Raw genomic sequence first — 23754 nt, forward strand, 5'->3', positions numbered from 1 at the left:
TTAAGGTAACATGGATTGTAATGGTGTAAAACATTTAGCAAATGCAAAATATTTTCATTTATGAAAGAGTAGAACTAACAATAGAGATGAGGGGGGAAGAGAGGCGTAAAGAAAATGTGGGAAAGAGAGAAGGAAAGAGAGAGGCGGGGGGGGAAGTAGAGGAGAGATAGAGAGAGAGGGTAAGTGTTCCGAAACATCACAGACCAAGTTTCGAGTTAATCAAATATTCATACTTGTAGAGGAAAAAAAGAAGAAATATGCAGCACTCACCAATGTAGCTGAAAAACTGTGAGTCTTTATTTCACATGATTTCCATCAAATGTGTGGACATGCAGGACGTGGAGGAATGTTAGGGGAGGGAGGTGCCAGACAACGGCCGTTTCGCGATTACTCGCTTCTACGGGTCCAGGTGAGGGGATTAGCTAAAGGTCATTCCCTTTATAGGAACACAGACCTTACTAATTAACATACATAAGTTGTGAAACAAACATTTACAAAAAATATATAGTTATACAATATTCGTGGTTTATATTATTTTTTGTCCATGTGGTTATTTTTATATTGGAAAAACTATAAGACCACTTACGATACGTTTTGGTGAACACTATAGATCTATTACATCAGGAAAGGGCTCACTGCGATTAATTAAGCATATTCAAGATGTGCATAAAGCTAACCCAGAAATTTTGAGTTTTGCAGGGATTGAAAAGGTCAATTTTCCACCTCAAGGAGGCAACCATGACAAAGCTTTATTGCAATAAGAAGCAAAATGGATCCTGAAAACGAACGCACAAGGTCCTTTAGGACTAAATGACCGGATCGATCTATCAGTATTTTTATAAAAAAATGTTATATAAAAAATTGTATGTAAAGTTATTTAGATTATAATCTTCCTATGATATTGTAAAAATATAGATTATCTTGTAAATCGATATGGAAAGATTTATTCTTTACTAGTATCTTGCACTCTGTATATTGTATAACTATATATTTTTTGTAAATGTTTGTTTCACAACTTGTTATGTATGTTAATTAGTAAGGTCTGTGATCCTATATAGGGAATGACCTTTAGCTAATCCCCTCACCTGGACCCGTAGAAGCGAGTAATTGCGAAAAGGCCGTTGTCCGGCACCTCCCTCCCCTAGAATTCCTCCACGTCCTGCATGTCCACACATTTGATGGAAATCATGTGAAATAAAGACGCACAGTTTTTCAGCTACATTGGTGAGTGCTGCATATTTCTTCTTTTTTTGCTTCACATTGAAATATTCATGTTTTTTCATGCAAGCACCTCCTTTTTTTGACTGAATCATATGCCGCAATACTTCAGATAAAGAGCTCCGTCTGGTAATGTGGTGATTTGTGTGCCCTAGTATGCCGTTCATCTGTTTGCTCTTTGCTGGGATAATACTTGTAGAGGCTTGAGGGTAGATCTATACTTAATCCAGGAGCGCCAGTTCTCTTCAAGAGATAACCGTGAATGGTTCACTGAGGCAACAATCTCAGCCATATGATATAGTTGGTCAATTTTTGTCAGCAGTTGATGAGAAGTGGGTATCTAGGTTGTACCACAGTAAGTCGAGATTAGGAGTTTGGCCGCAGCTATAATATTGTGGACTAAGGTGTGAGCCTTCTTTTGTTTGAAGTATATAGGGAGGTTCAGCAGAGCTGTCTCGGGTGTCAGCGACACTGGGGACTCTGCGATATCTCTGATGAATTTCTCTGTTGCTGCCCAAAAAGGTCGGAGGACAGGGCAAGTCCACCATATGTGAAGGTAGTCACCCCCCCCTCTTCCTCGCAACGCCAACACCAAGCCTGAGCTCCCGACCGCCAGACACAAGTCTGTGCCGGTGAAATGTACCATCGTGTAACTATTTTAAAAGCGTTTTCTTGGGTTTTCACGCAGCTCGTTGGGCCGTGTGAATGCGTATAGATATGGTCTATTTGTGATTGTGTGAATTTGTATCCTAGGTCTTTTTCCCAGAGGGCAAAGTATGCTCTTTTCAGGAATAGGTCTTTAGATAAGAGTGTCTGGTAAATTGTAGCGAGGACCTTGGTTGGTCTTGATACCCTGGAGCAGAGAACTTCATAAGGTGTAAGCTTGCATGGATTATCCGGACAATATTGTATACGTTTCAATAGCTCTCTCAAAGAATTATAGTGGAGAAAAGTGAAGCTCGAGGGGGCCAAGAGATCACTCAATTCAGTTAGCGGAAGGAGTGCCCCATCCGCCATTATCTGATCAATGGAGATTTGTCTCAATTTCTGGGCTAGGTCACCTCCCTCCCTTAATGCGTCCAGAGATGGAGACAAGGCGTCGGATAGTTTCAATAGTGGGGACGAGGGGGGTACCAGGAGGGTGTGGAAGCTCGACCAAACCCTGAGCAAAGCCAGAGAGAGGGGGTTGTTGGGGGGAAGGAGATAGAATGTTTTCTATGTTGACCCAATGTTTGTCACTAGAATTCCTAATCAGGTCCACTGATCAAGAAAGCACCGCTGCATAGTAATAGCTTTTGATGTCGGGGGCTCCCATTCCACCTCTATGTTTTGGCAATGATAGTGTGCGCGAGTTAATGCGGGGTCTTGCGCCCCTCTAGATGTATTTGATAAATAAAGAGTTCACTCTAGATAAGAAATAGTTTGGTACATGGATGGGTAGAGTTGAGAATAGGTATGTGAATTTGGGAAGGATCAAGCTTTTTTGGGAGATTCTTCCTTCCCGTCCAACTCCTTTCATCTCAATTAAATCAGAGAAGTTTAGTGTCACACTCTAAAAAACGCTTTTTATTTCAGAAACTAGTTTTTGCATCACCATATTTTGAGAGCTATAATTTTTCCATAGTTTGGTCCACAGAGACATGTGAGGGCTTGCCTTTTGCGGGACAAGTTGACGTTTTAATTGGTACTATTTTTAGACATATGACATTTTGATCGCTTTCTATTCTGATCTTTTTGAGGTAAAATGAAGAAAAAACAGCAATTCTGGAATTTTTGTTGTTTTTATTTTTTTTATGTCGTTCCACGTGTGGTAAAACTGATAAGGCAGTCTTATTCTTCGGGTCAGTACGATTACAGTGACACCCCATTTATATAGTTTTTTATGTTTTGTAAATATTTTTCCCAGCAATATGCGCTCCTGAAGGATGATGATAGAACTTGATTTAAGAATGATTTTTATTTCAAACTAAAACACAACCGGTTTCGACTTCTTAGAGTCTTCCTCAGGTATAATGTCATTCTTTCTTGAATCAGAATATTGAGTTCCATCATCATCCTTCAGGAGCTCATATTGCTGGGAAAAATATTTACAAATTGTTATCGCCTATGAAAGCACTGTTCAGTACTCTCATTAGTTCCCAGATCCAGGGGCGGGACTACCGCGGTCGCAGGGGGACGCAGCTGCGACGGGGCCCGGAGTGTTTAGGGGCCCCATCGAGGAGCTGCAGCCGCTCATTGGCTGTGCAGCTCCTTGCTTTGAGTGGCTGTGTGTGATGTCTGCACACAAGACCTGTGATGAGGTCACAGAAGGGGAGGAGTCAGGGGTGACATGATCAGGAGCCTCATGTATGCAGGACACTGCTGACCTGGTTGTCATGATGCTGTCTGGATGAGGGTAAGTTTATGTGTGGGGGTCAGGAGGGGTTTACAGGGTGGATGTAGCGGAGCCGTGTGTGTATGAGGTGTATGGAGTGCAGCCGCATGTGTACGGGGTGTACAGAGTGGAGCCGTGTGTGTACGAGGTGTATGGAGCGGAGCCGTGTGTGTACGAGGTGTATGGAGCGGAGCCGTGTGTGTACGAGGTGTACGGAGTGGAGCCGTGTGTGTACAAGGTGTACGGAGAGGAGCCGTGTGTGTATGAGGTGTACGGAGCGCAGCCGTGTGTGTACGAGGTGTACGGAGCGGAGATGTGCATGTATTTTGGCATGGGGGGCCCCATTTGAAAGTACGCATCGGGGCCCATAACTTTGTAGTTACGCCACTGCCCAGATCTCTGCAGCAAACTGAATGGAAACAGGAATGGTGTGATCCATGAATTGGATCTACACGTACGTAGTATCTCAAGACACCAAAAAGGTGAGTGGATTCACATTGAGTATATACCTTTGAAAACTAACTACTACACTCAGAAGCCTGTGCATCCCATTTCTCTCCCTATAATCCCCTCTTGTTTTTTATGTGTTGTCACTTTTACACAATAAAAATTATTTTATTGAAAAAATAATTATTTTTGCATTGCTTTATTCTGAGAGCTATAACTTTTATTATTTTTTCACTGCTGGAGCTGTATGACATCTTGTTTTTTGCAGGACAAGATGACAGTTTCAACAGTACCATGCTTATTTATATTAGTCTTTTTGATCGCGTTTTATACCATGTTTTGTTTGGCGGTATGATGATAAACCATTGTTTTTTTGCCTTGTTTTTTTTTTATGATGTTCACTAAAGGGGTTACCATATATACTCGAGTATAAGCCGACCCGAGTATAAGCCGAGGCCCCCAATTTTGCCACAAAAAAACTGGGGAAACTTATTGACTCGAGTATAAGCCGAGGGTGGGGAATGCAGCAGCTACTGGTAAATTTCAAAAATAAAAATAGATAGCAATAAAAGTAAAATTGAGACAGCAGTAGGTTAAATTTTTTTGAATATCCATATTGAATCAGGAGCCCCATATAATGCTCCATCCAGTTCATGATGGGCCCCATAACATGCTCCATACAAAATACACCCCATGTAATGCTCCATAAAGTTCATGATGGGCCCCATAAGATGCTCCATACAAAAATATGCCCCATATAATACTGCACAAAGGTTAATGGCGGCCCCATAACATGCTTCATATTAATATATGCCCCATATAATGCTGCACAAAGGTTAATGGTGGCCACATAACATGCTCCATATTAATATATGCCCCATATAATAATGCTGCTGCGATTAAAAAAAGAGACATACTCACCTCTCATCGCTGCCTGCTGCTCCTCAGCGCTGACTGTTCAGGCAGAGGGCACGCACTAAACATGTCATTGCGCCCTCTGACCTAAACGTCACAGCCAGAAGACAAGGGAGACAGAGCGCAGCGGTGGAATGAGGACAGGTGAATATGGCATGGCTTGTCCTACTCACCCTCCTGGTGACTGCATATCAGGCTCTAATACATCTCAGTCCCGGCGTCTACTTCTCTCCCTGTCTTCTTCCTGTGCGGTCATGTGATACTGCTCATTAAAGTAATTAATATGCGCTCCACTCCTATGGGAGTGGAGATGCGTCCATATTCATTACTTTAATGAGCGGTACCACGTGACCGCTCAGGAAGAAGACAGGAAGAGAGAAGCAGATGCCAGGGCTGAGATGTAGCAGAGCCTGATATGCAGACACCAGGAGGGTGAGTATGATGTCTTCTGCTCCCCCGACGGCTTTTTGGCATATGACTCGTGTATAAGCCGAGAGGGGCATTTTCAGCACAAAAAATGTGCTGAAAATCTTGGCTTATACACGAGTATATACGATAGAAGTGGGTCAGTTTTAGAGGTAAGGTCATTATGGATGCGGTGATACTAAATACAATGGGTATGGAAAGTATTCAGACCCCTTTAAATTTTTCACTCTTTGTTTCATTGCAGCCATTTGGTAAATTCAAAAAAGTTCATTTTTTTCCTCATTAATGTACACTCTGCACCTCATCTTGACTGAAAAAAATAGAAATGTAGAAATTTTTGCAAATTTATTAAAAAAGAAAAACTAAAATATCTCATGATCATAAGTATTCAGACCCTTTGCTCAGAATTGAGTAGAAGCACCCTTCTGAGCTAGTACAGCCATGAGCAGGGTTGAACTGGCCCACCGGAGAACCGGATGATTCTCCGGTGGACCCAGGCACTGACACCTGCTGGCATACAGGGCCAGCAGCTGCCGAGGGCCCCTGCTGCTCCAGGAGCCCCCAGCCAGTGGCTTGTTGCTACTAGCGGCATTCCACGTAGCTGCTATGGGGGCCCCCGGTGCCAGCGAAGCAGCAGCGGGTGACAGGAGGCAGAAGCCGGCTGCTGTGGCTAAAGCCTGCCCCCGCTGCTAAAGAGAAATTAATATTCACTCTTTCCCATGCCTCCATGGGAGTGGGAGAGTATCTGAATATTCATTTCACTTTAATAGCAGGCAGTGTTAGCTGCAGACTGCGGCTAACACTGCCCGCTATCAGGGCCGGCAGACCAGGTCCCCCGCTCTCCCCCAGGGGCCCCCAGCCCACACGGCCGCTATGAAGCAGTAAGTTGGGGGGGGCCCGGCGGCAGCGCCGTCCCCCCAGTGCGCGCCGCATTCAACTGTATCGGCATCATAGATGCCAATACAGTTGAAAGCAATTACGGAGGAGAGCGTCAGATGACGCTCCCTCTCCCATCATTCCCCTCTGCCTCCGACACAACCGATGTGTGATGACGTCACTTCATCACATACAGTTGTGGCCAAAAGTATTGACACCCCTGCAATTCTGTCAGATAATACTCAGTTTCTTCCTGAAAATGATTGCAAACACGAATTCTTTGGTATTATTATCTTCATTTAATTTGTCTTAAATGAAAAAACACAAAAGAGAATGAAGCAAAAAGCAAAACATTGATCATTTCACACAAAACTCCAAATATGGGCCAGACAAAAGTATTGGCACCCTCAGCCTAATACTTGGTTGCACAACCTGTAGCCAAAATAACTGCGACCAACCGCTTCCGGTAACCATCAATGAGTTTCTTACAATGCTCTGCTGGAATTTTAGACCATTCTTCTTTGGCAAACTGCTCCAGGTCCCTGATATTTGAAGGGTGCCTTCTCCAAACTGCCATTTTTAGATCTCTCCACAGGTGTTCTATGGGATTCAGGTCTGGACTCATTGCTGGCCACCTTAGAAGTCTCCAGTGCTTTCTCTCAAACCATTTTCTAGTGCTTTTTGAAGTGTGTTTTGGGTCATTGTCCTGCTGGAAGACCCATGACCTCTGAGGGAGACCCAGTTTTCTCACACTGGGCCCTACATTATGCTGCAAAATTTGTTGGTAGTCTTCTGACTTCATAATGCCATGCACACGGTCAAGAAGTCCAGTGTCAGAGGCAGCAAAGCAACCCCAAAAACATCAGGGAACCTCCACCATGTTTGACTGTAGGGACTGTGTTCTTTTCTTTGAATGCCTTTTTTTTTCTCCTGTAAACTCTATGTTGATGCCTTTGCCCAAAAAGCTCTACTTTTATCTCATCTGACCAGAGAACATTCTTCCAAAACGTTTTAGGCTTTTTCAGGTAAGTTTTGGTAAACTCCAGCCTGGCTTTTTTATGTCTCGGGGTAAGAAGTGGGGTCTTCCTGGGTCTCCTACCATACAGTCCCTTTTCATTCAGATGCCGACGGATAGTACGGGTTGACACTGTTGTAACCTCGGACTGCAGGGCAGCTTGAACTTGTTTGGATGTTAGTCGAAGTTCTTTATCCAACATCCGCACAATCTTGCGTTGAAATCTCTTGTCAATTTTTCTTTTCTGTCCACATCTAGGTAGGTTAGCCACAGTGCCATGGGCTTTAAACTTCTTGATTACACTGCGCACGGTAGACACAGGAACATTCAGGTCTTTGGAGATGGACTTGTAGCCTTGAGATTGCTCATGCTTCCTCACAATTTGGTTTCTCAAGTCCTCAGACAGTTCTTTGGTCTTCTTTCTTTTCTCCATGCTCAATGTGGTACACACAAGGACACAGGACAGAGGTTGAGTCAACTTTAATCCATGTCAACTGGCTGCAAGTGTGATTTAGTTATTGCCAACACCTGTTAGGTGCCACAGGTAAGCTACAGGTGCTGTTAGTTACACAAATTAGAGAAGCATCACATGATTTTTCGAACAGTGCCAATACTTTTGTCCACCCTCTTTTTTATGTTTGGTGTGGAATTATATCTAATTTGGCTTTAGGACAATTCTTTTTGTGTTTTTTCATTTAAGACAAATTAAATGAAGATAATAATACCAAAGAATTTGTGTTTGCAATCATTTTCAGGAAGAAACTGAGTATTAGCTGACAGAATTGCAGGGGTGTCAATACTTTTGGCCACAACTGTACCTGCTGTGTGCCAGGCAGATGGCAACGCAGCTCCTGACATCTGAGTGGAGCTGGAATCAGCGTGGGTGTGAGGAGGAGAGGTAAGTATTGTGTTTTTTATATACAGTGCCTTGCGAAAGTATTCGGCCCCTTGTAACTTTTCAACCTTTTCCCACATATCATGCTTCAAATATAAAGATACCAAATATAAATTTTTGGGGAAGAATCAACAAGTGGGACACAATTGTAAAGTTGGACAAAATTTATTGGTTATTTAAAATTTTTGTGGAAATTCAAAAACTGAAAAGTGGGACGTGCAATATTAACTTAATACTTTGTTGCACTACCTTTTGCTGTGATTACAGCTGCAAGTCGCTTGGGGTATGTCACTATCAGTTTTGTACATCGAGAGACTGAAATTCTTGCCCATTCTTCCTTGCCATACAGCTCGAGCTCAGTGTGGTTTGATGGAGATCGTTTGTGAACAGCAGTTTTCAGTTCTTTCCACAGGTTCTCGATTGGATTCAGGTCTGGACTTTGACTTGACCATTCTAACACCTGGATACGTTTATTTGTGAACCATTCCATTGTAGATTTTGCTTTTTGTTTGTGATCATTGTCTTGTTGGAAGACAAATCTCTGTCCCAGTCTCAGGTCTTTTGCAGACTCCAACAGGTTTTCTTCAAGAATGGTCCTGTATTTGGCTCCATCCATCTTCCCATCAATTTTAACTATCTTCCCTGTCCCTGCTGAAGAAAAGCAGGCCCAAACCATGATGCTGCCACCACCATGTTTGACAGTGGGGATGGTGTGTTCAGGGTGAGGAGCTGTGTTGCCTTTACGCCAAACATATCGCTTGGCATTGTTGCCAAAAAGTTTGACTTCGGTTTCATCTGACCAGAGCACCTTCTTCCACATGTTTAGTGTGTCTCCCAGGTGGCTTGTTGCAAACTTTAAGCAACACTTTTTATGGATATCTTTGAGAAATGGCTTTCTTCTTGCCACTCTTCCATAAAGGCCAGATTTGTGCAGTGTACGACTTGTTGTTGTCCTATGGACAGACTGTCCCACCTCAGCTGTAGATCTCTGCAGTTCATCCAGAGTGATCATGGGCCTCTTGGCTGCAACTCTGATCAGTCTTCTCCTTGTTTGAGATGAAAGTTTAGAGGGACGGCCGGGTCTTGGTAGATATGCAATGGTATGATACTCCTTCCATTTCAATATGATCGCTTGCACAGTGCTCCTTGGGATATTTAAAGTTTTGGAAATCGTTTTGTATCCAAATCCAGCTTTAAACTTCTCCACAACAGTATCACAGACCTGCCTGTTGTGTTCCTTGGTCTTCATGATGCTCCCTGTGCTTCAAACAGAACCCTGAGACTATCACAGAGCAGGTGCATTTATATCGAGACTTGATTACATACAGGTGGATTATATTTATCATCATTAGTCATTTAGGACAACATTGGATCATTCAGAGATCCACAATGAACTTCTGGAGTGAGTTTGCTGCACTGAAAGTAAAAGGGCCGAATAATATTGAGCGCCCCACTTTTCAGTTTTTGAATTTCAACAAAAACTTAAAATAACCAATAAATTTTGTTCAACTTTACAATTGTGTCCCACTTGTTGTTGATTCTTCACCAAAATTTTACATTTGGTATCTTTATGTTTGAAGCATGATATGTGGGAAAAGGTTGAAAAGTTCCAGGGGGCCGAATACTTTCACAAGGCACTGTATATATATATATATAAATATATATATATATATATATATCAGGTGTGTCCTGGTTGCATTATACCCTATGAGGGGGCATCATTATTCCCCATGAGGGGGCAGCATTAAACCCTATGATTGGGTAGCATTATACCCTGTGTGGCAGCATTATACCCCATGATGGGGCATCATTATACCCTATGAGGGGGGCAGCATTATACCTTATGAGGGGGGCAGCATTATACCCTCTGAGGGGGCAGCATTATACCCTATGATGGGGCAGCATTATACCCTATGAGGGGGGTGCATTATACCCTATGGGGGTGGCTCTATTGTACCCTATGAAAGGGCAGGATTATTCCCCTATGAGGAGCATCACTGTACCCTATGAGGGGGGCAGAATTATTACCTATGTGGGGGCAGCATTATACCCTATTAGAGGGGTAGCATTATATCCTATGAGGGGGTCTGCATTATCCCCTGTGAGGGGCAGCATTATACCCTATGAGGGGGCTACATTATATTCTATGGAGGGCTGCATTGTACTCTGAGGGGGCTACATTATATTCTGTGTGGGGCTGCATTATACTATATGAGGCTGGCTGCATTATACCCAATGAGGGGGCTACATTAAATTCTATGGGGGCTGCATTATAGACTGAGGGGGGGCTGCATTATATTTTATGAGGGCGCTACATTATATGAGGGGGATGCATTATACTATATGAGGGCTACATTATATTTTATGGGGGCTACATTATATTCTATGGGGGGCTACTTTATATTCTGTGAAGGGCTGCATTATACCCTATGAGGGGTCTGAATTATACTATATGAGGGGGCTACATTATACTATATGAGGGGGCTGCATTATACTATATGAGGGGGCTACATTATATTCTATGAGGGGGCTACAATATATTCTATGAGGGGGGCTACCCCAACTCCTGCTACATAATTAAGACGTGTACTACCTTATACCCGGATATTAGCGCGTTTTACTGCACAAATGGTGGTCTTGTATTTATTTCTATGTAACTACATAGTGGGCCCCAAGAATGATATTCTCTGGTGGGCCCAAGGTGCTCCAGTCCAACGCTGGCCATGAATCTTCTTGGGAATGATGCAACAAGCAAGTTTTTCACACCTGGATTTGGGTATCATCTGCCATTCTTCCTTGCTGATCCTCTCCAGTTCCATCAGGTTGGATGGTGATCGTTGGGTGGCCAACCATTTTCAGGTCTCTCTAGAGATGCTCAATTGGGTTTAGGTCATGGCTCTGGCTGGGCCAGTGAAGAATGGTCACAGAGTTGTTCTGAAGCCACTCCTTTGTTTTTTTAGCTGTATGCTTAGGGTAATTGTCTTGTTGGAAGGTGTGTGCCTTTCCAAATCAAGTCCTATCAGTTTAAACACAGCTGGACTCCATTGAAGGGGTTGAATCATCTCAAGGAGGATCACAAGGAAATGGACAGCATGTGACTTAAATATGAGTGTCTGAGCAAAGGGTCTGAAAATTTGTGACCATGTGATATGTTATTTTTAATATATATTTTTACAATTTTTTTTACACACTTTTTTTACTTTTTTACTTTGTTGCACTATGGGACTTTCATTTTTTGCAGGCTGATCGTTTGTATAGCATGGGGTTGTAGCAGCATACCCATAATATGCAAACTGTCAGTGCTGCACTAACAAAGTTGCTTGATCATGCTTTGAGCATGATCAAGCAACTTTGTTTGCTCTGGTGACCCAGAATGTCATCATGATGACATTGGGGCACCATGCAACAATCGGGACCCCACAATAACGTCACAAGGTCTCCAGTTCAAGGGTAAAGGGTCTGTCTTCCCTCTGCCTGCTGCCAAAATGTTGCAATCAATTTAAATCGCAGCATTTACTGGGTTAAAGTGCCAGGAGCAGTACGGGACCGCTCCTGGCACTGATTGCCAGGTGTCAGCTGTTAGAATCACAGAGACATATCCATACGGCACAGGTCAACACATCGGAGGTCACACGGACCTATTGATATGTCTCGTGTGGGAAAGAGGTTACTAACTAGTAAAGGCTTAGTATACAGATTGATATTAATAGCCTGGTAAGCTCCATGGGTATTACCCCCTTCCCAGACTATAAACATCTTGCCTCCCAGCTATCTGCTTTTCCTCTGCTGGTTAATAAGATGTCAGGGCATCTAACACTATTTTTTTTTCAGAAAGGAATTTATTACTAAAAAAAACGTATGGTAAACTACACAAAGCACTCATTATATATCTCACATACATGTGCTTCTCATAAAATTAGAATATCATCAAAAAGTTAACTTATTTCAGCTCTTTAATACAATCAGTGAAATTCATATAGTCATTACAAACAGCGTGATCTATTTCAAGTGTTTATTTTTGTTAATGTTGATGATTATGGCTTACAGCCAATGAAACCCCAAAAGTCATTATCTTAGTAAATTAGAAATATTAACAAAAATCATATGCTAAGACTACAGGAGAGTATAAAAAAAGTCACTTAGTCTGTTTTAGTCCACAATTATGGGGAAAACCGCTGACTTGACAGATGTCCAGAAGGCAGTCATTGACACACTCCACAAGGAAAGTAAATTTTGCATTTCATTTCCAAATCAAGGTCCCAGAGTCTGGAGGAAGAGTGGAGAGGCACACAATCCAAGCTGCTTGAGGTATAGTGTGAAGTTTCCACAATCGGTGATGGTTTGGGGAGCCTTGTCATCTGTTGGTGTAGGTCTACTGTGTTTTATCAAGACCAAATTCTCCAGCAGGACTTGGCACCTGTCTACACTGCCAAAAGTACCAATACCTGGTTTTACAGTGTGGACAGTATCACTGTGCTTGATTGGCCAGCAAACTCACCTGACCTTAACCCCATAGAGAATCTATGTGGCATTGTCACGAGGAAGATGAGACACCAGACCCAACAATGCAGACGAGCTGAAGGCCACTATCAAAGCAACGTGGGCTTCCATTACACCTCAGCAGTGCCCCTAAGCTGATCGCCTCCATGCCACACTACATTGATGCAGTAAGTGATGCAAAATGAGCCCCGACCAAGTATTAAGTGCAATTACTGAACATACATTTCAGTAGGCCAACATTTTGGATTTTAAACACATTTTTCAAACTAGTGTTCTAAAGTATTCTAATTTACTGAGATAATGACTTTTGGGTTTTCATTGGCTGTGAGCCAACCATCAACATTAACAGAAATAAACACGTGAATTAAACACTGTAATGACTCCATATAAATATGAGTTTAACTTTTTGTATTGAAGAACTGAAATAAATTAACTTTTTGATGATATTCTAATTTTGTGAGAAGCACCTGTATTTTTATCTATCTAATCTCTCTATCTCCATATCAAATAATATTTCCTTGGAAAACTATGTGGAAATGACATAGAATTTCTCTATGTAAAAGTTCATTTTAAATTTGTATTGCTATCGGATCGCATTTGCATGTAAACAGGATGTCATTTGGATGCTAGGTAATAAAATCTCACTGTACTCACATGAAAAACACATGACACTCATCCAACTTCTCAGGAACAAAATCGGACAGATTTTAAAAACGCTAGTGTGTCTCCCGCCTTTATGTGGTCACTTTGTAAATTTCAAACTGTGGCTACTGAGACAGGACAAATGGCATAAATCTAACCATGCTCAATTTCTGAGTAACTTTATTTACTACTTTTAGGCGAGCAAAAAAAAGCTAAAGTAGTTACCAATCTGTAATCTGTAAATCTGGCCTAAAAGGATATAGAATGGCCACAGCTGAAAACAAGTTTCAATGGAATAGACACTTTGTAGGCTGTGTTCACACATTACGTCCACAGTGATTTTTTTTTCCCTATGATTTTCCAAAACACATAAAATTAGAAAAGGTAAATTACATTGTTTCTGCTGCAGTTTCACCAAAATCGCAGTGTTTCAGTTTTTCTGATATCGCAGTCTAAACTGTGGAGTTTCGTCTCAATTTGAATGTTATGGTAAAAACAATCCATTTTGAAAAACATCAGCAAAAAAGCCTCAGACTGTAGTCTGCATCGTACCTGTGTGTGCACCAAGCAGGATGTGATCTAGGTGAGATTGCTGGCTCAGCTCTTTAGTGACTGGCAGGGTGTGAACATCCCAGTCCATGGCTGCATCTCCTTGTAGGTCACTCAGTGACTGAAATAGAGAAGGCAGTGGCACAGGGAGCACCTCCAGGGAACTTCTACGGGCCGCATGTTTCCGATTCACCTTATTTTCACTGCACAACCCTGAGAGACAAAAATTGGCAATTATTACTGTCAGGCCATGATCACACGTTCAGTATTTGGTCAGTTTTTTACCTCAGTACCTGTAAGCCAAAGCCAGGAGTGGGTGATAAATACAGAAGTGGTGACGTGTTTTTCTATTAGGCCGGGGTCACACTAACCGACGCAAAATACGGTCCGTAGTTTACATGCGTAATACGCATGAATGACCCCTAAATAGTGCTCCGTATGTCATCCGTAAGCAAGGTGTGGTCGCATATTTTGCGCATGTCAGCATCCGTATGTAATGCGTATGGCATCCGTATTGCGAGATTTTCTTGCAGGCTTGCAAAATGGACATTTAACGGTTTGGAGGCCTGCTAACTATTTAAATCATTAGCCTGCACCCTATTTATTGCCTCAGGAACAGGTGGCTACCTCCATTCTGTCCATTTGTGACCTTGCCTTCAATAGGTGTGTTGCTGTTGTATGTGCAACATGGCAGACAGTCTGACTTTCAACACAACTGAGCAGGTTCTCTTCAACTGGCTTTTGTCACGACGCTTTGGTCAACCATACCCAGTGATAGTGGATCCGCAGAGGAGGAGACGCATGTGGGTACATCCACTTTTGAGGCAACGACTCAGAAGAGGTCATTTTCACCGCCTCTATTCTTCTCTGCGGGAGCATCATTCAAAATTCTACCAATATCGTCACATGAGCCTTGCAACATTTGATCGACTCTTGGAGACAGTGCGCCCTGGGATAACCTTTCAGGACACAAGGATGTGCAAAGCTATATCTGCAGAGGAGCGACTTCTACTCACATTACGGTATGTACTACACAACCACATTCTCTATGTTCATGATGTGTTGCCCAAAGTATGTATTTATTGCTTCATGGACTAATTTTAATGCCCTCATCTTATTCCAGATATGTTGAAACTTACAGACCAGAATGTTATGTGTAATATGTACTGAATATCACTTAGTCATTGTGCAACAAAATATGTGTGTGTTAGTAGATCTGACAAGTTTGGTATGTATGTACCTGTTTTTTGTTTAATTTGTGCATTCTAAAATGTCCCTTTTCTGTTATTCTTCAGCTTCCTGTCCACTGGCCTGTCTTATGCCGCCCTCCACCATGAGTTTCTGATTGGAAGATCTACCATTTCTGGCATAGTCAGGTCGACATGTAGTGAGATATGGTCAAGACTACATCAACTCATCATGCCAGAGCCCAGGATGGAAGACTGGTTGAGGATATCAAGGGACTTTGAGGAGGAATGCCACTTTCCTAATTGTATTGGGGCCCTTGATGGCAAACATATCCGGGTGCGTAAGCCGCCGAACTCTGTCTCCCAATTCTTCAATTATAAACAATACTTTTCTGTTGTACTGTTGGCTCTGGTCGACCCTCAATACAAGTTTATAATTGTTGACATTGGGGCCTATGGAAGGACGGGAGACTCTAGAGTCTTCAATATTTCCATTATGGCTCGACGGCTACGCACCAACCAGTTGGATCTACCCCCACCATGCCAGCTACCAGGCTCCACTCAAGAATCTGTCCCTTATGTCCTTGTGGCAGATGAGACGTTTCAGTTAACGCGCAATGTCATGAGGCCATATCCCCAGCGCAACCTTGACCACCGGCGCAGAATTTTTAACTTGCGCCTATCACGTGCTCGGCGACTGGTGGAGTGTTCCTTTGGGATTTTTTGTGCCAAATGGCGGGTACTCCAGTCTGCCATTCAGCTGAGTGAACAAAATGTTAATGAAGTAGTTACAGAGTGTGTGGTTCTTCATAACTTTACCAGGATACATGATTGTTCCTCCTCTGCTGGTGTTGTGCGTGGGTTGGACAATGTGCGTAGGGCGAGACCACCTATCAACCCTCAACGTAGGCCGCTGTCTGGGCTCAAAGTGCGTGATATTTTCACAAATTACTTTATGTCACCTGAGGGTGAAACTTCTTGGCAAGAGCATGCTTTGTCTATGTTATAATTTTTTGGTTTATGTGTGTCTAAATATATATATTTCTACCCCTTATGATTCTTTGAGTGTTATTTTGCATTGGTAAGCGTATGTTAGCATGCTGACACTGTTTTTTATAATTGACACAGAGACGTTAAATGTAGTAGACAAATGTTTACTTTTGCCTATTTTTTTGGTTGTTTTTTTTTTTAAGCCAAACATATTATTGCCATATGAGAACTGTGCCAATGGGCCAAATTGGCCTTTTTGCAGATGTCAACATTTGTTCAAAATAACATTTGCACAGAGACAAAAATAAAAACAAAACATTATGCAGTTCCAAAATGGCTACATTATAAATTGTGGAAAGTTGGGTGTTGTGAGTTCATTTTCCCCTTCACTACTGAGGCCCGAGGAACTCACTCTTCTGGTAGAGAAAGGTAGTGAACCTGATTGTCAAACACCTGGGTCTGATCATGATGACTGGCTGAGTGGAGTTACTGACTGGATATAAGGCTGCTGACGCCCTTTTTCCCTGCGGGTGATTTCTCTGTGGACTTCTAGGAAACCAGTCTGATTCCTGCTCCTCTAAAGCTAAGATTTCTGCTTTGCCTTTTTGCATTAGTGTTTTGTTTTCCCTGCTTTTCTGGATTCTGCCATTCCCTGCTGGGGTGAGCAGAATCTCCTTTTGCCTGTTGCTCTGTCTTCAGAATATTCCTGAGTACTGACATAGCCTTTTTTGAAGCCTAGCGTCTTCAGGGTCTTTTTTACTATCAGTTTGTTGGTTCTTATTTTCATAGGGTTTTTCACGGATTGCAGACAGCAGCCTTCCTGTCCTTTCCTTTCTAAATTAGTTTGGGCCCCATCTTTGCTCAGTCTATCTTTCTGTCTGTGTTTTGTTCTTTCTTCTTGCTTCACCGTCATTATATGTGGGGGCTGCCTTTTGCTTTGGGGTCTGCTCTGGGGCAGTTTAGATTTCCCTTTCTGTCTTTAGGCTATGTAGTCCTCCGGCTGTGATCGAGGGGCCTAGGGCATCGTAGGAGCCCCCCACGGCTACTGCTAGTTGTGTTGATAGGTTCAGGGGTCTGCAATCCGATAGCTGCCAACCTCTCTGATTTTCTGGACTTAGCTAGCATTTCTATTTTTGCCTCCTACGGTGACTCAATCATAACAGAATCACCCGCCATACCGCAGATTCTAGGGTACTCAATAGCAGGAAAGAATTGTATAAAAAAAACAATATATTTTTTGTATATTTTTTCCTCTATATCTCTGAGGCCGTAGGGGGAATTTTTTTTTTTCTCTCAATGGAGATAAAGCAATTGTCTGATCGTGTGGAGCAGCTCGCTGCGGAAGTGCGGGGAATTTCCGCCTACCTTGCTCATTCACATGCTGCTGAACCAAAGATTCCTACACCTGATGTATTTTTTGGGGATCGGTCTAAATTTTTGAATTTCAAAAATAATTGTAAATTATTTTTTGCCTTGAAGCCTAACTCGTCAGGGAGCTCCGCGCAGCAGGTTAAAATTGTCATCTCTTTGCTGCGTGGCGATCCCCAGGATTGGGCGTTTTCTTTGAAACCAGATGATCCTTTTCTGACTAATGTGAACGCATTTTTTCAGGCCTTGGGGTTGTTGTATGACGAATAGAGTTGAGCGATACCGTCCGATACTTCAAAGTATCGGATCGGAATGGATCGGCCGATCTTTAAAAAAAGTATCGGTATCGCTGATTCCGATACCGGAAGTCCCATTCAAGTCTATGGGACTTCCGGTATCGGAATAAGAAAAACCCTGTTTTTGCCTTGTACAGCCTCTCTGGGGTCTGTACGGGCCTTTCGGGGGGCTGTGCTGGCCTGCCAGGGGGTCTGTGCAGGCTCCGGTGGTCTGTGCCGGCCTGCCGGGGGGCTGTGCCGGCCTGCCGGTGGTCTGTGCAGGCTCCGGTGGGCTGTGCCGGCCTGCCGGTGGTCTGTGCAGGCTCCGGTGGGCTGTGCCGGCCTGCCGGGGGGCTGTGCCGGCCTGCCGGTGGTCTGTGCAGGCTCCGGGGGGCTGTGCCGGCCTGCCGGGGGGCTGTGCCGGCCTGCCGGTGGTCTGTGCAGACTTCGGGGGTCTGTGCAGGCATCGTCCGATGGGACTACAAGTCCCATCGGGCGATGCCTGCTACCATGACAGTGATTGACACATTAGCCAATGATGGGACAGTAGTAGTCCCATCATCCGGCTAATGTGTTAAATGTTAAAAAAAAAAAAAAAAAAAATACTACATACATACTACATGCATGCTACATACATACTACATGCTACATACATACTACATGCTACATACATACTACATGCTACATACATACTACATATATACTACATGCATGCTACATACATACTACATGCTACATACATACTACATGCTACATACATACTACATGCTACATACATACTACATATATACTACATACATACTACATACATGCTACATACATGCTACATACATACTGCATGCTACATACATACTACATACATACTGCATGCTACATACATACTACATACATACTACATACATACTACATGCATGCTACATGCATGCTACATACATACTGCATGCTACATACATACTACATACATACTACATACATACTACATACATACTACATGCATGCTACATGCATGCTACATGCATGCTACATACATACTACATGCTACATACATACCACATACATACTACATACATACTACATGCATACTACATGCATACTACATACATACTACATACATACTACATACATTCTACATGCATGCTACATACATACTACATGCATGCTACATGCATGCTACATACATACTACATGCTACATACATACCACATACATACTACATACATACTACATACATACTACATGCTACATACATACTACATATATACTACATGCATGCTACATACATACTACATGCTACATACATACCACATACATACTACATACATGCTACATACATACTACATATATACTACATGCATGCTACATACATACTGCATGCTACATGCATGCTACATACATACTACATACATACTACATGCTACATACATACCACATATATACTACATACATACAATACATTCATACAATACATACATAAATATACAGTACATATAACATAGAGTAACATACTTACCAATACTTGTCACATTGTTCCCCGAAGCCATTGTCTTTTCTGGAATAAATATTAACATAACAAACCACAAAAATACTCACCCACGATCCGAAGCAGTCCACGAGTGTGTCCCACGACGATCTTGGGTAGAGAACTGCAGCATCAGATGATGCTGCCGTTCTCTACGGGCTGCAGGAATCCAATGACGGAAGGTAGGTATCCTTCCGCACTGTATTCCTCCGCCACTTAAAAAAAAAAAAGTCCCTAGTCTCACTTTATGCCATTGCTGCGTGGGAAATTCCCACACAGCAATGGCATAAAGTGAGACTAGGGACTTTTTTTTTTTTAAGTGGCGGAGGAATACAGTGCGGAAGGATACCTACCTTCCGTCATTGGATTCCTGCAGCCCGTAGAGAACGGCAGCATCATCTGATGCTGCAGTTCTCTACCCAAGATCGTCGTGGGACACACTCGTGGACTGCTTCGGATCGTGGGTGAGTATTTTTGTGGTTTGTTATGTTAATATTTATTCCGGAAAAGACAATGGCTTCGGGGAACAATGTGACAAGTATTGGTAAGTATGTTACTCTATGTTATATGTACTGTATGTCTATGTATGTATTGTATGAATGTATTGTATGTATGTAGTATATATGTGGTATGTATGTAGCATGTAGTATGTATGTAGTATGTATGTAGCATGCATGTAGCATGCAGTATGTATGTAGCATGCATGTAGTATATATGTAGTATGTATGTAGCATGTATGTAGTATGTATGTGGTATGTATGTAGCATGTAGTATGTATGTAGCATGCATGTAGTATATATGTAGTATGTATGTAGCATGTAGTATGTATGTAGTATGTATGTAGTATGTATGTGGTATGTATGTAGCATGTAGTATGTATGTAGCATGCATGTAGCATGCATGTAGTATGTATGTAGCATGCATGTAGTATGTAAGTATGTAGTATGTATGTAGCATGCATGTAGTATGTATGTAGTATGTATGTAGTATGTATGTAGCATGCAGTATGTATGTAGCATGTATGTAGCATGTATGTAGTATGTATGTAGTATATATGTAGTATGTATGTAGCATGTAGTATGTATGTAGCATGCATGTAGTATATATGTAGTATGTATGTAGCATGTAGTATGTATGTAGCATGCATGTAGTATATATGTAGTATGTATGTAGCATGTAGTATGTATGTAGCATGCATGTAGTATGTATGTAGCATGTAGTATGTATGTAGTATTTTTTTTTTATTTTTATTTTTTTTTTAACATTTAACACATTAGCCGGATGATGGGACTACTACTGTCCCATCATTGGCTAATGTGTCAATCACTGTCATGGTAGCAGGCATCGCCAGATGGGACTTGTAGTCCCATCGGACGATGCCTGCACAGACCCCCGGAGCCTGCACAGACCACCGGCAGGCCGGCACAGCCCCCCGGCAGGCCAGTACAGACCCCCACAGGGTGCACAGACCACCGGCAGGCCGGCACAGCCCCCCGGCAGGCCGGTACAGACCCCCACAGGGTGCACAGACCACCGGCAGGCCGGCACAGCCCCCCGGCAGGCCGGTACAGACCCCCACAGGGTGCACAGACCACCGGCAGGCCGGCACAGCCCCCCGGCAGGCCGGTACCGACCCCGGGCAGTCCACACAGCCCCCCGGCAGGCCGGCAGTGACCCCCGGAAGGCCCGAAATGACGGCGCATCATGATGCGCACACACCGCGCATCATGATGACGTCAGGCCGTCAATCAACTTTGAACTTCCGATTCCGATGCCGAATTCCGATATTGAAAAAATATCGGAAGTCGGTATCGGAATTCCGATACAGCAAGTATCGGCCGATACCCGATACTTGCGGTATCGGAATGCTCAACACTAATGACGAACCTAATGCCATTGATCAGGCTGAAAAGACCCTGCTGGCATTGAACCAGGGTCGTGATTCTGCAGAATTGTACTGTCAAAAATTCCGAAAGTGGGCAGTACTTACTACCTGGAATGATAATGCCTTGGCTGCTCTCTTTCGGAAGGGGTTGTCAGAAACCGTAAAAGATACTATGGTGGGATTTCCTGTTCCCTCTGGTCTTGACGATTCTATGTCTTTGGCCATTCAGGTTGATCGGCGTTTGCGCGAACGCAGAGCTGCACGAGAAGTGTTGCCACCTGTTGAACAGATATCTGAACCTATGCAATGTGATAGAGTTTTTTCCAGAGAGCAGCGTCATGAGTTCAGAAGGCGTAATAAGTTGTGTATTTTCTGTGGAGATGCCTCGCATATTATTTCTGTCTGTCCTAAACGCGAGAAACGCTTTGCACACACGTTTTCTGTTGGTGGTGTTCAACCTAAGTTTCTTCTGGCTATTACTCTGATCTGCTCCCTGTCCACATTTTCCGCCAAGGCTTTTGTGGATTCGGGAGCAGCCCTAAACCTAATGGACTTGGATTTTTCTAAACGTTGTGGATTTCCGATGACACCTCTGCAGACGCCTATCCCTTTGAGGGGGATTGATGCCACTCCTTTGGCTAAAAATAAACCTCAGTTTTGGACCCAGGTGGTAATGCGGGTCGCCCCAGACCATCAAGAAAATTGCAGGTTTTTGGTGTTACATAATCTGCATGATACTATTGTTCTGGGGTTTCCCTGGTTACAAATTCATAATCCAGTTTTGGATTGGAAATCTGTGTCTGTGGTGAGTTGGGGTTGTCGGTGTGCCTTTAGTGAGGCTCCGGTGTTTTCCACCTCTCCTCAGTCGCATGATGTTCCTGATTATTTGGCGGACTTTTATGATGTATTTAGTGAGAATGAGTCTGCGTCTCTGCCTCCTCATAGGAGTTATGACTGTGCAATTGAACTGAGCCCGGGGTTTAAATTTCCCAAGGGTCGGCTCTTCAATTTATCTGTACCCGAGCACGAGGCTATGCGATCCTATATTAAGGAGGCGTTGGAGAAGGGTCATATTAGACCATCCTCGTCACCCTTAGGTGCCGGTTTTTTTTTTGTAGCCAAAAAGGATGGATCATTAAGACCTTGTATTGATTATCGTGCCCTCAACAAAATTACTGTTAAAAATCAGTATCCGTTACCCCTGATTTCTGATCTATTCTCCAGAGTTAAAGGTGCTTGCTGGTTTACCAAGCTTGACCTCAGGGGGGCATATAATCTTATTCGCATTAAGCATGGGGATGAATGGAAGACAGCGCTTAATACTCCGGAGGGACATTTTGAGTACCTGGTGATGCCTTTTGGGCTCACTAATGCCCCTTCTGTCTTCCAGTGCTTCATGAACGATATTTTCCGAGATTTTGTCGATAAATTTTTGATTATCTATCTGGATGATATTTTGACCTTCTCCAAGGATTGGGATTCTCATGTGGAACATAATCGGACAGTGTTCCGGATCTTGAGGGAGAATTCCCTGTATGTCAAAGGATCGAAATGCCTTTTTGGAGTACAGAGGATTTCTTTTTTGGGATTTATTTTGTCCCCGTCTACTATTGAAATGGACCCGGCCAAGGTACAGGCCATTTACGATTGGGTTCAGCCCACTTCTTTGAAGGCCCTCCAGAAGTTTTTGGGTTTTGCTAATTTTTATCGGAAATTTATAGCAAAATTTTCTAGTATTGCCAAGCCATTGACTGATTTGACTAAGAAGGGTGCTGATGTGTTAAATTGGTCTCCGGAGGCTGTTTCTTCCTTTCAGGAGCTGAAGCGAAGATTCACCTCTGCCCCGGTTTTGCGGCAACCTGATGTCTCACTTCCGTTTCAGGTAGAGGTAGATGCTTCTGAGATTGGTGCAGGAGCTGTTTTGTCCCAAAAGGATCCTGTAACATCTAAAATGAATCCCTGTACTTTCTTTTCCCGAAAGTTCTCTCCATCTGAACGTAACTATGATGTGGGGAATCGGGAACTGTTGGCCATGAAATGGGCATTTGAGGAGTGGAGACATTGGTTGGAGGGAGCTAAGCATCAAGTCGTGGTCCTCACTGACCACAAGAATTTGATTTACCTAGAGTCGGCTAAGCGCTTGAACCCTAGACAGGCTAGGTGGGCCTTGTTTTTTACACGTTTTGATTTTGTGGTTTCTTTTCTTCCTGGAACTAAGAATGTCAAGGCTGACGCCATCTCTAGGAGCTTCTTTGCTGATTCTCCTGTGGTGACCAAGCCTGCTACCATCTTAGGTGAAGGGGTAGTTCTTTCTGCCATCTCGCCCGATTTGAGACGTGCTCTGGAAGAGTTCCAGGAGGACAAACCTGAGCGTTGTCCCAGTGGAAAGTTGTATGTTCCTGACCAGTGGAAGAAGAGAGTGATGTCTGAAGTTCATTGCTCTGCTTTGGCTGGTCATCCAGGTATTTTTGGTACTAGAGATCTGGTGAGTCGGTCTTTTTGGTGGCCCTCCTTGTCTCGTGATGTCAGGAATTTTGTGCAGTCCTGTGGGACGTGCTCCCGGTCTAAATCGTGTTCTCGCTCTAGTGGGTTGTTGATGCCTTTGCCTGTCCCCAAGAGGCCATGGACCCATATTTCAATGGATTTCATCACTGATATGCCTGTCTCTCAAAG

The 23754-nt window shown here is 43.2% G+C and overlaps 1 protein-coding gene across 1 annotated transcript in view; it reads right to left on the bottom strand.

Annotated features, from left to right (window-relative positions):
* The window catches only part of LOC141089102 (twisted gastrulation protein homolog 1-A-like), a 50749-nt gene that overhangs the window by 16316 nt on the left and 10679 nt on the right, over positions 1-23754 (bottom strand). The window contains exon 4 of the mRNA XM_073575390.1: positions 13861-14070. Within this exon, the coding sequence (XP_073431491.1) occupies positions 13861-14070 (210 nt within the window). The remainder of the gene's footprint in view (positions 1-13860; positions 14071-23754) is intronic.

This window comes from Dendrobates tinctorius, unplaced genomic scaffold, assembly GCF_039654945.1.
Source record: "Dendrobates tinctorius isolate UK_male_01 unplaced genomic scaffold, ASM3965494v1 ptg000044l, whole genome shotgun sequence".
Taxonomy (NCBI): Eukaryota; Metazoa; Chordata; class Amphibia; order Anura; family Dendrobatidae; genus Dendrobates; species Dendrobates tinctorius.